Source organism: Lepisma saccharinum, chromosome 30, assembly GCF_977018435.1.
Source record: "Lepisma saccharinum chromosome 30, izLepSacc3.1, whole genome shotgun sequence".
In the NCBI taxonomy this organism is placed as follows: domain Eukaryota; kingdom Metazoa; phylum Arthropoda; class Insecta; order Zygentoma; family Lepismatidae; genus Lepisma; species Lepisma saccharinum.
Genome location: NC_139258.1, coordinates 21,472,245 through 21,487,435, shown reverse-complemented (window position 1 = coordinate 21,487,435; position 15,191 = coordinate 21,472,245). Strand labels below are relative to the sequence as shown.

At 39.6% G+C, this 15,191-nt stretch overlaps 1 protein-coding gene across 2 annotated transcripts in view; it reads left to right on the top strand.

Moving 5' to 3' along the window:
• Positions 1–809: 809 nt before the first annotated feature.
• LOC145981676 (uncharacterized) overlaps positions 810–15,191 on the top strand; it is a 47,424-nt gene continuing 33,042 nt past the window's right edge. For both annotated transcript variants that reach the window (XM_083115059.1, XM_083115060.1), the window contains exons 1-4: positions 810–941; positions 3,837–3,890; positions 7,852–8,074; positions 11,930–12,098. In XM_083115059.1, coding sequence (XP_082971185.1) covers positions 3,848–3,890; positions 7,852–8,074; positions 11,930–12,098 — 435 coding nt within the window. In that variant the 5' untranslated portion in view covers positions 810–941; positions 3,837–3,847. The remainder of the gene's footprint in view (positions 942–3,836; positions 3,891–7,851; positions 8,075–11,929; positions 12,099–15,191) is intronic.

Genomic DNA, 15,191 nt, shown 5'->3' with positions numbered 1-15,191 from the left:
CGGACACCCAAGTGAACGTGGCGGTAGTGACATGGTCTGCGGCTGTTTCTTTCCTGGTTTGGGTTCACGCAATTAGTTTTGTTCAATGGCAACATGTACAGTGATGTTTATGAGGACATTTTAGCCAATAGCTGACTACACTGTGACAACAGTTTGGAATGGGCCCTTTTATCTATCAGCACGATAATGCCCCTGTCCATTAATCAGCGTCCATTGCATCGTGGTTTGAGGACGATCAGCTGGATGTGATTAGCTGGCCTGCTCAAAGGCCCGACTTAAACCCCATAGAACATCTTTCGGGCGAACTGGAACGTTGGTTGCATGCCAGACCCACTCGACCGAAAACCACGCATGAACTATTCACGAGGCTACAGGACGAATGGAAAATAAATCCACCAGCAATATACCATAACCTAGTGGTAAGCTTGCCCCGAAGATTAAATGCTGTAATAATAGCGAAGGGAGGTCCGACATCTTATTAGTTACCTGGATGGTGTCATTGGAATAAACATCAATGGGTCAGGTGACTTTTGGCTATATACTGTACATAGAGGCAATATGGTCATTAAAATATTAACAATGAGGTCACAGGTAGACAGAACCTGCAACGACTTCAGTGAAAGAAACTTTAACGAGTCCTCATTTATCAAATACAGCTTGTTATCTATCTCCCTTCCCCTCTCTGCCTTGCTACAGAGATAAGGAGAAATATGCAAGCGTCATTGCGCATATAATGGCCGTGTTTAATCACATTTCGTCACCAAGGAAGTAGATAAGATAAGGTGAGTACATCGTATCATCAGTATCGACCTGCACATATGGAACCTAATGGAAAGCTTGTCGGCATAACAAGATTAGAAGAAAGTTCTAAGACCCAATTCAACGGAATTTGCAACTACAGTGGGTAGACATGGACTTCACAGGAGCTTGGCTAAGAAGTTGTGAGTAGTCGTTAAAATGTCCAACTAGTATTGTGTGCTAAGTAGTCGTTCAGAGTTAAGTTTTAGCACTGTATCTGAGTTATTGTATGAGTCAACTTTCTATGTACTTGATTCATACACACATAAACTCTTGCAACAACTTAGAACAAAGTGTGCGAAGTAAATATGTTTTTCTTGTGTAGACCAGATTCAACAGTATCGTCAGCTATTATTTGCATGTTTTGACAAATAGAAGATTGGTTTATAAGCGTGAGTAGCTGAGTAGTTGTGAGAAGTGTAAATGTATTTATTTATTGAAATTCTCAGTACAGCGGAAGCGATTTTAAACCGGAAAGGAATGATGGTAAAACAGTAGACTAGTGTTAAAAAGACAATACAAAAAAACAAAGGTAAACCGAGATCAGCTTCACAATAATATTACCCAGGGGCATCAAGCCTAGAAGGTGAAATACAGAAGGAAAAAATCGATTATTTTTATTCACAATTGGGAATAAACTTACTTATTTCAATAAGACGATACGGCGATTCTGAAGTTGGGAATCTGAATTGTTAGGAGTTGGCAACCTGAATTCTTAGGAGTTGGCTGCCTTGAAGACGTCAAGAGGGAGCACATTTGATGTGTCTAACCAATTATATCGGTGAGTTTAGGCGACCTTGTTCTCCCTTCCTCCATAGCATAGGACCGCGTGTCATAGTGAGGTAGTCCAGGTGTTGGATTTACTATACGCCACTGTTACCTATGTACAATTCTTCCTACGTTGGCGATAAAACACGAATTTGAACTGAATATATCCACTTTGTTTGAGATGTTGTTGACCTGATTCGGTAGTCTAAGGAGTAAAGAACGTTGAACGGTTGAGAGACTAGGGGTTGCAGGGTGTTGCAATGTCCAACTAATTGCATGCTAAGACTTGTTTACACTAGATATGACTTATTTTATGAGCCAACTATGCGCTTAATCTAGAGATTCACAAACACTTGCAATAGCTTAAATCAAAGCGTGCGAGATAAAAATGTACTTCTGTATAGACCATGAGTCAACAGTACTTCGTTAGTTAGTATTTTTATGATTAGTTAAATAGAAGATTGGCTTATAAGTGTCCGAGTACTTTTGGATCACCCTCGCATACTGACATACACGAAATGAAAATTTAGTGTAAAAATCTTAGTTATTGAAATTAGGGTTTTATAAATCAACTGCAATACATTGTGTGGAGTCAAAAATCCTGGCCTGAGATTGCGTTAAGAACTGGAAGAAAATTCTGGAGCGCCAAGTTTGATTAAGTCCACGTTATGCTCAAATAGGTTGATCGGGACTGGACCTACAGTTTAAAGCAAAGGTAACACCACAACTATGTAATGCGTATCCACTAGAACGAGTCCCCCTTGCCCATCGCGCTTGTACAGTCACGGACACTTCTGGGTTGTAACAACCTAATTGACTTTTAATGGGGTCATTACAACCCAGAAGTGTCCGTGACTGTAGTAGCATTACCAGTTGCTCAATATTATTGTAGGTAAATTGTGAGTTCACAAAAATGAAAATGATAAGAATATGAATTGTTAGTGCAATCAATTTTGATATTTAGTGGAATTGGGCTGCCATATTGAATTGCATGTTGAATACTTCATTTTCTCTTCTCCGATTTTTATGGCTTAATCAAAAATATTATATCTTGTAAATCCGTTACACAAGAAATAAAACTTCTATTAAGGTTAATATTTTACTTTAACTTTTAGTACAATGTGAGAAAGCTCATTGCAGTGTATCCAAGTTTCTTGATGACTGTTAGAGTAGCAAAGGATAATTCCTTTCAGTGGTGTGGAGGTAATGTATGGTTGGTTGGTTGATTTGGTGTTTTAAGTCCACTTTATGCACAGTAAAGCTAATCGGGACTGGACCTACAGTTTAAAGTGGGATCCGAACCACTATGTGCCTCCACCGGGTATCGAATCCGGGTCCCGTTCATTACAATGTGACGACGCTATGGAGATAATATATACAGGGTGTATCATAAGTAATAACGCAAACTGACACAGCTGAAAGTACACGATAATAGAAGCAAAAAAGTCTGAGTAAAGGGTCCGCAAACGAACCGTTTTCGAGATAATTGCGAATGTGTGATTACAAGGCGCCACTGACTTCATATATTATATATACACACACACACACACACACACACACACACACACACACACACATATATATATATATATATATATATATATATATATATATATATATACACATACATATATATACACATACATATATATACACATACATACATATATAGTCCGTCACAAGAAATAGCACCACTGCGTTTGTGCTCCGCTATGAATTATGTAATCTTCTGGCAACAGGACGATATAGAAAATAATTTCTTTTGTTCCGAGTCTCTGAACCGGACATAAGCAAGGGTGGGCCATGGTCGCATACAGGATGGATAAAAATCACGAATTCAATCAAGCTAAACATGCAAGTTTTAAGTGGGTCAATTTTCTTGTGACTGACTGTATGTATGTATGTGTGTGTGTGTGTGTGTGTGTGTGTGTATATATATATATGTATGTATATATATATATATATATATATATATATATATATATATATATATATATAAGTAGTTTGTCATTCTTGCTCCTCTAAAGATATATGAAGTCGTCACTATTGCCATAAACAATATATATCTTTTAAGAAACAAAAAAAAAGGCTGTAAACTAAAGCCTTTTTGGTTGTTTTTTCTTTACAAATATAGCCTCATTTGCAACTCGGTAAAGTGCAGCTTTAGACTTCTTAGAAGCAGAGGAGTGGGTATGAAAAACACAAACAATATACACACGTGAGAGATTATGCAGAATATAAATTGAACTTGTTTCGTGTCTGTCTTTCAGGGTGACAAATAATGAATATCCACGCTGTCATCTGCCTTGCTTACGTTATCAACGGTAAGTAGTGACTTAATTCTTGTTTCATGATTTGGCTTTGTCTATATTCTTGGACAAGGTGCAGCAAATGCCGGTCTTCCACTTAACCCCATCAAAGAAAAAAATATATAGGACAGTGCATGATTGTGCAGAAAACTATAAAACACTACATGAATGAAAATAACAAAAACGTTTATAAAATAACTGTTAAACAAAGAAATAACAAAAGAAAATGGATAAAATATATTCAGTGTGTGTGGGGGGGGATGTACAAATGAATGACAAAAATAATAATTATTAATCCTTAATCCCAGTACAGTTGAAGTTAAGATAGTTACACAAAAGCTTCCAGCTTTCGTCGAATGTAGTCTCTGATCATCAATCAGAGAGTCATACAGGGTGATTCAGAATTCCTATTACACACTTCTAGGGGTTGTAGAGGGGACTTAGTAGAACAAGTTTTGATAAGGAACCCATGTCCGAAAACGTACAGTTTTTGTACTACACAGATGACAAGATCACATAATTTCACATCTCCCGCTTTATCCGCGTCAGTACAAGAGCGGCTCGATGTGGCGACGCTGAAGTTCGTTGCACACAGTGTACCTCCGAAGGATGTTTGCGTACACACGCTCAAAAACACCTGGTGTGTGCTGAATCGTGTCTGCTGCAGCCAGAACTCTTGCAACAAGGTCTTTCTCCGACACTACAGGAGTCTCATAAACAAGACTCTTCATGTGGCCCCATACGAAAAAGTCAAGAGGAGTTAGATCCGGCGATTGTGGCGGCCAACGAGTTGGTCCACCGAGACCTATCCACCTGTCCCCGTATGTTTGATTGAGATGTTGTCGGACGTCATGGGAAAAGTGTGCTGGTGCACCATCATGTTGGAACCACATGTGATTGCGAATGTTCAGCGGCACATCTTCCAAGAATTGCGAATACTTCTTGCAGGAAGGTCAAGTACCTCGGACCCGTTAGGCGGCCCGGAAGAACGTACGGCCCAATCAGACGACCATCGATGATACCAGTCCATACATTGATCCCAAACCGTTGCTGAAATCCATGAGAATGTATGGCACAAGGATTTTCGTCATCCCAAATGTGGCTGTTACGACTGTTGAAAACACTTTCCCTGGTGAAATGCGCTTCATCCGTAAATAGAACAAGCCGAGGAAACTCGGGAACTTTCACAGAACAGTGTAGAAACCATGCACAGTAATTGACACATGGTACAAAATCTGCCTGTACCCTCTGGAGGTGGTATGGCTGAAGCTGCTGGTCATGAAGAATACGCCAGACGCTGCTCTGAGACACATTCATGTGACATGCAATGGTGCGAGTACTTGTCGACGGCTTCTCGTCAGTTCGATGAAGGACCTCCTCTTCAATGTCGAGAGCGCGGCATGTCCGTGGAGCACCACAGTCGCCCCTGTTAACTTTGAAGTTACCTGTTTCTCGCAGCTGTTGCTCTAATCGGGCAAAAATGGTATGTGATGTAGTGACATGATGCGGAAAACTCTCTGCAAACAGACGTTGCGCAGCTCTACCATTACGTCCAGCTTCGCCGTAAATTAACAACATGTCGGTGTTCTCTGCAAACGTGTATTCAACCACACTGTACTGTCTTCCGCAACGACTGAATAGCAACTGACGCGAAGGTCCAAGCACACCGGATTGTAAACAGAGGACGTTGGAAGGAGCACACATGGCATCAGGTGACTGAAGACTTTGCCATCCGTCAATGTGGGTTGCCTACCGTGAAGCGGGAGATGTTAAATTATATGATCTTGTCATCTGTGTAGTACCAAAACGGTACGTTTCCGGACATGGGTTCCTTATAAAAACTTGATCTACTAAGTCCCCTCTACAACGCCTAGAAGTGTGTAATAGGAATTCTGAATCACCCTGTATAATGCTAAAGCGTTGTACAGTCACCGGCAATAAAATAGGACACCTAGACCCTGAAATGCTCACTTCTCTGCTAGGCGTTGTGTGTGTTGCCTAACTCTAAGGCGATGAGTGGATCTTGGGGTGTAAAGAGTGACCTTCCACGTAGTACACCCAATTGTCAACCTCACTTCCACGTAGTACACCCTGGACTGCATTTTGCAGACGAGCGAGGCTCTAGCGACTGGTACTATGGCCAGTTTAATTGTGTGTGTTGTCCTGTGTTTTGTCCTTATGTGTGCTGAGTGCCTCTTAACAGCCTCAGCTTTTAACCGGTCATATTTAATATTTTAGTTACGACACGACATTACAGTTATGTTACTTTAGTTCTGATAAGGGGCTGGACCCCGTATAAAGTGATGGGTGTAAAATAGCCTACGTACTGACGCACCCAAAATTTTAAATTCAAATAATAAGTGGATCTTAATAGCATGTTTTTCATTGGCAACTTCTATCACTGCCTTAGACTTAGGCAACAAACATAACAGAGAAGTGAGCCTTTCAGTATCAAGGTGTCTCACTTTTATTGCCCGTGACTGTACTTCTGTAATTCTACTTCATTTGTAAATCCATTCCAAGTTTTGGGTTCCATGCAAATAAACGAAGATTGGCGAGCAGAGGTTCTGCAATGAAGTAGCTTTTTAATATTAGCACCATTTCTGGTGCAGTACAGGTGCGCTTCACACATAGCTTTAAGCTTAGCAGTGAAATACTACGGTTGTTTTTATTTATTACATTATAGACAGTGCAGGTGCTGTGCAGTTACCTCCATCTTACCATGTTAAGAATTTATCGTAACATAGTACTTTTTCATCGCATTTCCGTAAAATGGATGAAAAGCCCAATCATCTCGCCATGTGGGATCGAACCGGGTGATGTAGCTCACTGATCATTCATCCTTGAGTATGGAGCGACTCGCTACTCATGGTGAGCTTGATGGTAAGGTGAGAGAGGTAACATTCATACACTTAAATGGCAAAACACAACACTTGAGTTTAAACCCCTACAGACTGGATCAGCATGGTGACTGAAAATACCTTTTTTTCACTGTGTGGAAAGGTTCCCTCGAGGTGTCGAACCACGGAGTAGTTAATAAACAAGGTGTCTTTTGTAGTGCAAGCCCAGACTTCACTCCCCTTCTCCTAGACTTCTAGCTCGTACTTCTGCACCCTCCGACTTCTCGTTTAGAACTGACCACTGACCTCTCTCTCTCCTCAGATATTTATTCAGATCGATTTTACTAAAGAACTGCAGGAGTTAGACCTGTAGTCTCTTCCATGATTGGAGGGCTTCCCTGGTGGAGCAATGCCTTGTAATCAAGGGGTCCCGGGTTCGATACTTGGTGGAGGCACATAGTGGTTCGGATCCCACTTTAAACTGTAGTTCCAGTCCCGATTAGCCTTACTGTGCATAAAGTGGGCTTAAGACACCAAATCAATCCAATCCAATCTTCCATGATTGCGATTTCTTTACGCCTGTTTACAACAATGGCGATCAAAGAAGCCTGGCAATGTCCGACAAGACATTCCTTAAATGTTTCCTGTCTGGAAAGGTGGTGGAGAAATGTTTGGGATTTGGAGTTCGTTGTATTTTACATTTCAAAGATTCTACAGATTGTTACGTTATGATGATTAAGTACAGGTAGAACGTGTTTCATGTGGGTATTACAGTGACGTCTTGTCCGGCTGCTTTTCCATATGACTTTCCTCATGGGGAAAATTACTGAACCTTGCTTTCATTACACATCACGCCACTATATCTTTCTTAAGGACACAGGGTTTCGATTTTCACTCTCCGCCCCTCGATAAACTTTTCTATTGGAGACTACACTCTGTCTTGCTTATCTCTGGAGCAAAGGAAAGAAAACAAGTCTCTGCGCAAGTAGTGACGCGAGACGGCTCCACCAATGAAAGGGGGAAGGAGATTGCGTGGAGGGGAAAAGCTACTGGAGCCTATCCAGCAGCGTGTACTGCCTCGCTCCAGAGATATGTGGGACAGGGTATATTATTGTATTCCTCGTCCTCATTGGCAGGTATCCTGGCTGTGTCGCCCTCTGAAGAGGATGAGCTGGCCAAGCTGTCGACGCACTTACCAGAACACCTGGAGGAATGCTACAAGGAGCAAATGCTCTTCCTGGGGCAAGAACCCAGGCTACCGATCTCCATGGCAACGCTCGTAGAACTCCTGAGGAAAGTGGAAGACTACGATCAGAGGAACCTGGACATCTCTACCTTCACAACAATGATTCTTCAAAGGTAGGAAGGTGACTTTTGTTTTACATCCTTAAAAAGGCTTATCTGTAAATAATTCGGTCCAACCCAAGACGCTATAGACTAATCTACATCCACTGTAGAAACGAAGTTAATGTAAACAAAACCACGTGACTTTGAGAAATGTGTAGATTCTGGTGTTATGAATATATTGGCTGCACAGACCTCGGATTTTTAGGTTCTAAAATGTGTGCTTTCAAGTTCCTAAAATGGGCTCTAAAAAGTGTGCTTTCAAGTTCCTAAAATGGGCTCTAAAAAAGTGTGCTTTCAAGTTCCTAAAATGGGCTCTAAAAAGTGTGCTTTCAAGTTCCTAAAATGGGCTCTAAAAAGTGTGCTTTCAAGTTCCTAAAATGGGCTCTAAAAAGTGTGCTTTCAAGTTCCTAAAACGGGTTCTAAAAAGTGTGCTTTCAAGTTCCTAAAACGGGCTCTAAAAAGTGTGCTTTCAAGTTCCTAAAATGGGTTCTAAAAAGTGTGCTTTCAAGTTCCTAAAACGGGTTCTAAAAAGTGTGCTTTCAAGTTCCTAAAATGGGTTCTAAAAAGTGTGCTTTCAAGTTCCTAAAATGGGCTCTAAAAAGTGTGCTTTCAAGTTCCTAAAATGGGCTCTAAAAAGTGTGCTTTCAAGTTCCTAAAATGGGCTCTAAAAAGTGTGCTTTCAAGTTCCTAAAATGGGCTCTAAAAAGTGTGCTTTCAAGTTCCTAAAATGGGCTCTAAAAATCCTAAAATAGGTTCTAGAAATCTCAAATTAGGCTGAAGAATTCCTGAAGTAAAATATGTTCCAAAAATCTTTAAAATGGTTCAAAATACCTGAAAAATGTTGATTAGGTACAATCGGTAAAAACAAAATTTCAATGGAAACGTAAGGAATTTTAAAACATCTGCTGGCACCCTTGAATTTTTGGAAAGTTCCTTTTGAAAACCGGGAATTATACTTGAATTTTATCACGTTTCTAAAGTGGTCACCCTGAATACATAGCAATCTTTTTCATGTTATCCACAAACTCCGCCTTTTGTCTCTGAGGATCATCTTATATGCAGAAAATGATCTTTCAACAGAAACATAATCAGTGGTGCAAATTTGAATGCTGAAACGTTACTTCGCAAGGCGTGAATGCCACAAAGCACCGAACTGACGCAAGTGAGCGAGACCACACGGATCAGAAGTTTGTACTTTTGACCGTGCAGGTAAAAGTGGCGCTAAACATTTTTGCTTAGTTTAGAGCTTTGAAAGAGCATCATGGACTTGAAGGGAGGGAAATAGACAGAAAGTATGCTTCAAACACGTTAGTCATTGAATTTTTTCGGTACTAAACCGAGCAAGTACTTCTGTGTGATATAAAAATCCTGAAAAACCTTAATCTATATATATAAAATGGATGTATGTGTGTGTGAGGGTGTGGGTGTGTATATTTGTTTGTGCCTGCATAACTCTCGAACGCCTGGAGCAATTTTAACCAAACTTGGTACGCGTATCACTTGCAATCTGGAAATAAATACTGTGGGAGTAAGACACCCCTGGCACCTATAGGAGTGGGGTGGGAAGGGTTGACATGTAAAAATAATCGAGAACCACCGATATTAAATTCCGCACAAACAGACATCCGTGACTCTATGCAATCCGCACAACGATAGTGTTTATCGGGTTGTCTAACATTCAGGCTGTGTTGCGAATGGAATCCATAGTTATCGTGACACTCCTAATGCGGTTCAACTCCAAGTTCATCACCTATCGGCATGGGGGGGGGAGGGGGGGTGAAAGGGGGTGAAAAATAAAAATACCACAAATGACCTAGATTAGTGTCGAATCCATAGCTAATTGGTGAAATTCGCAATCACATTTAAAATTAGTTACATTTTACACTATAGTTAGAATTCATTATTTCCCTGTCTAATACAAGATTGGGATAAATAAATACCCGGGCAACGGCGGGTAATCAGCAAGTTTATATATATAAGATCTAAAAAAGGCACATAAACCTAAAATATGTTCTAACAAGCAGAATAGGTTATTTTAGGTACTATAAATCTCCATTAGTTGCATTTTTAATGAAACTCTGACGTAACATGTTATTTCTTATTTACCTACAAAAGAAAAATAGGTTAAAAAACTAAAATCCGAGGCCTACTTATAACATATGATCCCACAACCTGAATATAGCAGACACGTTGAGTGGTTATCATATGCACTATATTCTTATGCACAGCTGCCATTGGAACAACCAATAGGATTTCTTACAAGCCACGTGTAGTTGTTTACATTTACTACATGCTTGCAGCTGACAGAGAATAGATAATTTGTTTAATCGTTATGTTGATTCTTGTGGTTGAGGTCGAGGTCGAATAATTTTTTTGTCGCTTTCGGGACCTAGATAATTATAGATTCAGATCCGATTAGCCTATTTGCATATTTATTAGCCTTGCTTAATTGTGTTGTGTTTTTATTATATGATAGAATTAATTATTTTTATTATATTATATTTTCTTGGTCACGATAAAATGATGGACAGTGAGACATATTCACAGCCATGCCCTACCCAGGATTCAAACCCAGGGCCTCTGGCTTCAAGGGCGCCGACTTTCCAAAATTTCTGTGGGTGCATATCAATGGCGGATAGATCTGTAATTATCAAGTATTGTATACTTTAAACAACTTACATGCACAATGATTGCAAGAGGCAATGATATTATCAACACGTTCCTAAAAGAAAATACCACATTCATACAAATTAAAATGAAGAAATCTGCATAAATGCAAATAATTTTAATTGTATTGCAGAATGAACTATGCAAGGATTTTGTTGTGAACAGAAACTACAAAATGACTAACTTTATGTACCAAATAATAATAATAATAATAATAATAATAATAATCATGGCATGTTAACTTTCAATATAAAACACATTCCTTCTTACGTCATTTGCACTTCTGAATTTGTTTGCAATTTTGGTAATGTCAATATTTTTAGTCATTTCTTTATGAACATGCAAAATTGCCAAATCATTCAATCTTTTTTGGGTCATTGTTGACGCAAAAAAGTTTTCAATCGTCTAAGTGCTGAAAATGACCGCTCAGAGGTACAAGAAGTAACAGGTATAGTTAAAATCACCCGTACAAACTTCACAAATTCTGTGATCATTTCACGCATGGGACCACTGTTTTCTCTACTTGAAATATTTGTAATGTCTGACAAGTTGGCCACTTTTTCTTTGTTCGTTCTGCACACATCTAGAAACATGTCCCTGTCCAATGTTAGCTTGTCTTTATCAAAGTCTGTCCCATCTCAATGTTTTAATTGCTTATTATTTTTTGATAATGGCAAGTGAGAAATATTTATTTTATTTTGTTTTTATCAAACTAAAAATCTTGTGGGTGCGCCGCACCCACAAGATTATTTATGTGGGTGCTTGAGCCCCGGAGCACCCACGTAGTCGGCGCGCATGTCTGGCTTCATAAGTTAAATTTACGGGTCTTGAAAGAGTCACTTAACTGCTGTTTACAGCTTTGTGACGAACAAAACTTAATTCTTTGTCGAGCAGCACTCATTCCCGGCAAGCCCAGACACTTATCACCCTTTCGATCAGAATGAGAAAGTTTCTCCTTTCCCCATTTTCCTCTAGTTGCGCGGGACAGTTCTAACCATTGAACTATATATAAAACATAGTTTAATGGTTATAACTAATCGATTCTCTATCCTAGCTATAGGCTACAATAATAAACAAAATAAATATGCATCGACAATATTCAAACTAAACAAAGTATTTCAGTTTAAGTTACTGGTTCATAAATAACATTAGAATATAACTATGTACGTCCACTTTTTTACCTTTACAATAAATTTTCAGATTTCGATTCGACGGCATTCGAAAAGACCCTAATATTGTCCCATCAGAAGGCACGCTTCCGTATCTGCCATCTGGTGAGCAGTACGCGAAATACAGTGTCATAGCCGACATGCTACTTCCGGAGGAACCTATCCCATTTCCGGAAGACAGCTTAACTCTACAAGAAAGGGTGAGTACTTTAACCCTTAGTGTCTCCTAAAAATTATGGGGAAAACGAAGCAAAACCATTCTAAATATTAGTGGATAATGCAAGATGTGTTTGTTTTCTTGTAAGATTTGTTTAATTAAATGTAAATAAAATCGCATTAATATTCTTTCGTGAATACTTCCTATGAGGATATTCACGTATAAATCCGATTCCAGCACATTTTTTACGAGTAGCTACATATGGTTTTGGACATACGGTAAGCTATATATAATTTTATACTGAGTTAATACCACTAGAAGTAGAGTAATGTTAGTACATTACCAGTGGCGGCGATTGGGTTCCAAAACCGGGGGCGGGCAAGGTGCCAAAAATGGGGGCAAAGACAGAATATTTTCCTTTGTAGATAAGGTTTATCATAGTTCGGGGGCAAGAGTGGCGAAAAGTGGGGGGGGGGGGGAACTGACCCCCTCGCCCCCCTAATCGCCGTCACTGTACATTACACTTTTGTTGTTCTTTAGACATATCTGCCAATCCTCCTACCCCAAAATCTCACCTATCTCTACGTATACTGTAAATAAAGCAAAGTCCAGATAATGTATTTATGCGCACATTAATATTAGTAAACTCAGGAGGAGAGTTTAATTAGAGGGTAATGACGCCAAGAAAATTTCAGAAAAGCAGTATCAAAAGTGGATTGAATGGCAGAAGCACAAATTATTTCTCAGAATTCCAAAGTTAATACATAATTGTAAGTAATTTTTTAAAAAGAAAAAAATAGGAGAGCGAGGGTAAGGACAGCCGTTTTTATGAACTGGGTGTAGCAAACCTGGGCCCCTCTTGGTGCCGACATTACTTAGTTGAAAGTGTTTCTTCCACAATTGTTCACAGTATCTACCAAAACATCATTGTACAGCCAACGGTAGGCAAAATGTCCATCATGATACTCAATCAATCTGTTTTCCGAAATTTAAGATTGAAGAAGTGAAACAAAAGTTAAAATAAGTAGAGAGTTTGAGATTCAGGAGTCGAAACAAAATCACCAATTGGCAGAGAATTAGAGATTCAGGAGTCGAAACAAAAGCACCAATTGGCAGAGAATTAGAGATTCAGGAGTCGAAACAAAATCACCAATTGGCAGAGAATTAGAGATTCAGGAGTCGAAACAAAAGCACCAATTGGCAGAGAATTAGAGATTCAGGAGTCGAAACAAAAGCACCAATTGGCAGAGAATTAGAGATTCAGGAGTCGAAACAAAAGCACCAATTGGCAGGGAATTAGAGATTCAGGAGTCGAAACAAAAGCACCAATTGGCAGGGAATTAGAGATTCAAGAAGCAAAACAAAAGCACCCATTGGCAGAGAATTAGAGATTCAGGAGTCGAAACAAAAGCACCAATTGGCAGGGAATTAGAGATTCAAGAAGCAAAACAAAAGCACCAATTGGCAGAGAATTAGATATTCAGGAGTCGAAACAAAAGCACCAATTGGCAGGGAATTAGAGATTCAAGAAGCAAAACAAAAGCACCAATTGGCAGAGAATTAGAGATTCAGGAGTCGAAACAAAAGCACCAATTGGCAGGGAATTAGAGATTCAAGAAGCAAAACAAAAGCACCAATTGGCAGAGAATTAGAGATTCAGGAGTCGAAACAAAAGCACCAATTGGTAGGGAATTAGAGATTCAGGAGTCGAAACAAAAGCACCAATTGGCAGAGAATTAGAGATTCAAGAAGCAAAACAAAAGCACCAATTGGCAGAGAATTAGAGATTCAGGAGTCGAAACAAAAGCACCAATTGGCAGGGAATTAGAGATTCAGGAGTCGAAACAAAAGCACCAATTGGCAGAAAATTAGAGATTCAGGAGTCGAAACAAAAGCACCAATTGGCAGGGAATTAGAGATTCAGGAGTCGAAACAAAAGCACCAATTGGCAGGGAATTAGAGATTCAAGAAGCAAAACAAAAGCACCAATTGGCAGAGGATTAGAGATTCAGGAGTCGAAACAAAAGCACCAATTGGCAGGGAATTAGAGATTCAAGAAGCAAAACAAAAGCACCAATTGGCAGAGAATTAGAGATTCAGGAGTCGAAACAAAAGCACCAATTGGCAGAGAATTAGAGATTCAGGAGTCGAAACAAAAGCACCAATTGGCAGAGAATTAGAGATTCAGGAGTCGAAACAAAAGCACCAATTGGCAGGGAATTAGAGATTCAGGAGTCGAAACAATAGCACCAATTGGCAGGGAATTAGAGATTCAAGAAGCAAAACAAAAGCCCCAATTGGCAGAGAATTAGATATTCAGGAGTCGAAACAAAAGCACCAATTGGCAGGGAATTAGAGATTCAAGAAGCAAAACAAAAGCACCAATTGGCAGAGAATTAGAGATTCAGGAGTCGAAACAAAAGCACCAATTGGCAGGGAATTAGAGATTCAAGAAGCAAAACAAAAGCACCAATTGGCAGGGAATTAGAGATTCAGGAGTCGAAACAAAAGCAGCAATTGGCAGGGAATTAGAGATTCAAGAATCAAAACAAAAGCACCAATTGGCAGAGAATTAGAGATTCAGGAGTCGAAACAAAAGCAGCAATTGGCAGAGAATTAGAGATTCAGGAGTCGAAACAAAAGCACCAATTGGCAGAGAATTAGAGATTCAGGAGTCGAGACAAAAGCACCAATTGGCAGGGAATTAGAGATTCAAGAAGCAAAACAAAAGCACCAATTGGCAGAGAATTAGAGATTCATGAGTCGAAACAAAAGCACCAATTGGCAGAGAATTAGAGATTCAGGAGTCGAGACAAAAGCACCAATTGGCAGAGAATTAGAGATTCAGGAGTCGAAACAAAAGCACCAATTGGCAGGGAATTAGAGATTCAAGAAGCAAAACAAAAGCACCAATTGGCAGAGAATTAGATATTCAGGAGTCGAAACAAAAGCACCAATTGGCAGGGAATTAGAGATTCAAGAAGCAAAACAAAAGCACCAATTGGCAGAGAATTAGAGATTCAGGAGTCGAAACAAAAGCACCAATTGGCAGAGAATTAGAGATTCAGGAGTCGAAACAAAAGCACCAATTGGCAGGGAATTAGAGATTCAGGAGTCGAAACAAAAGCACCAATTG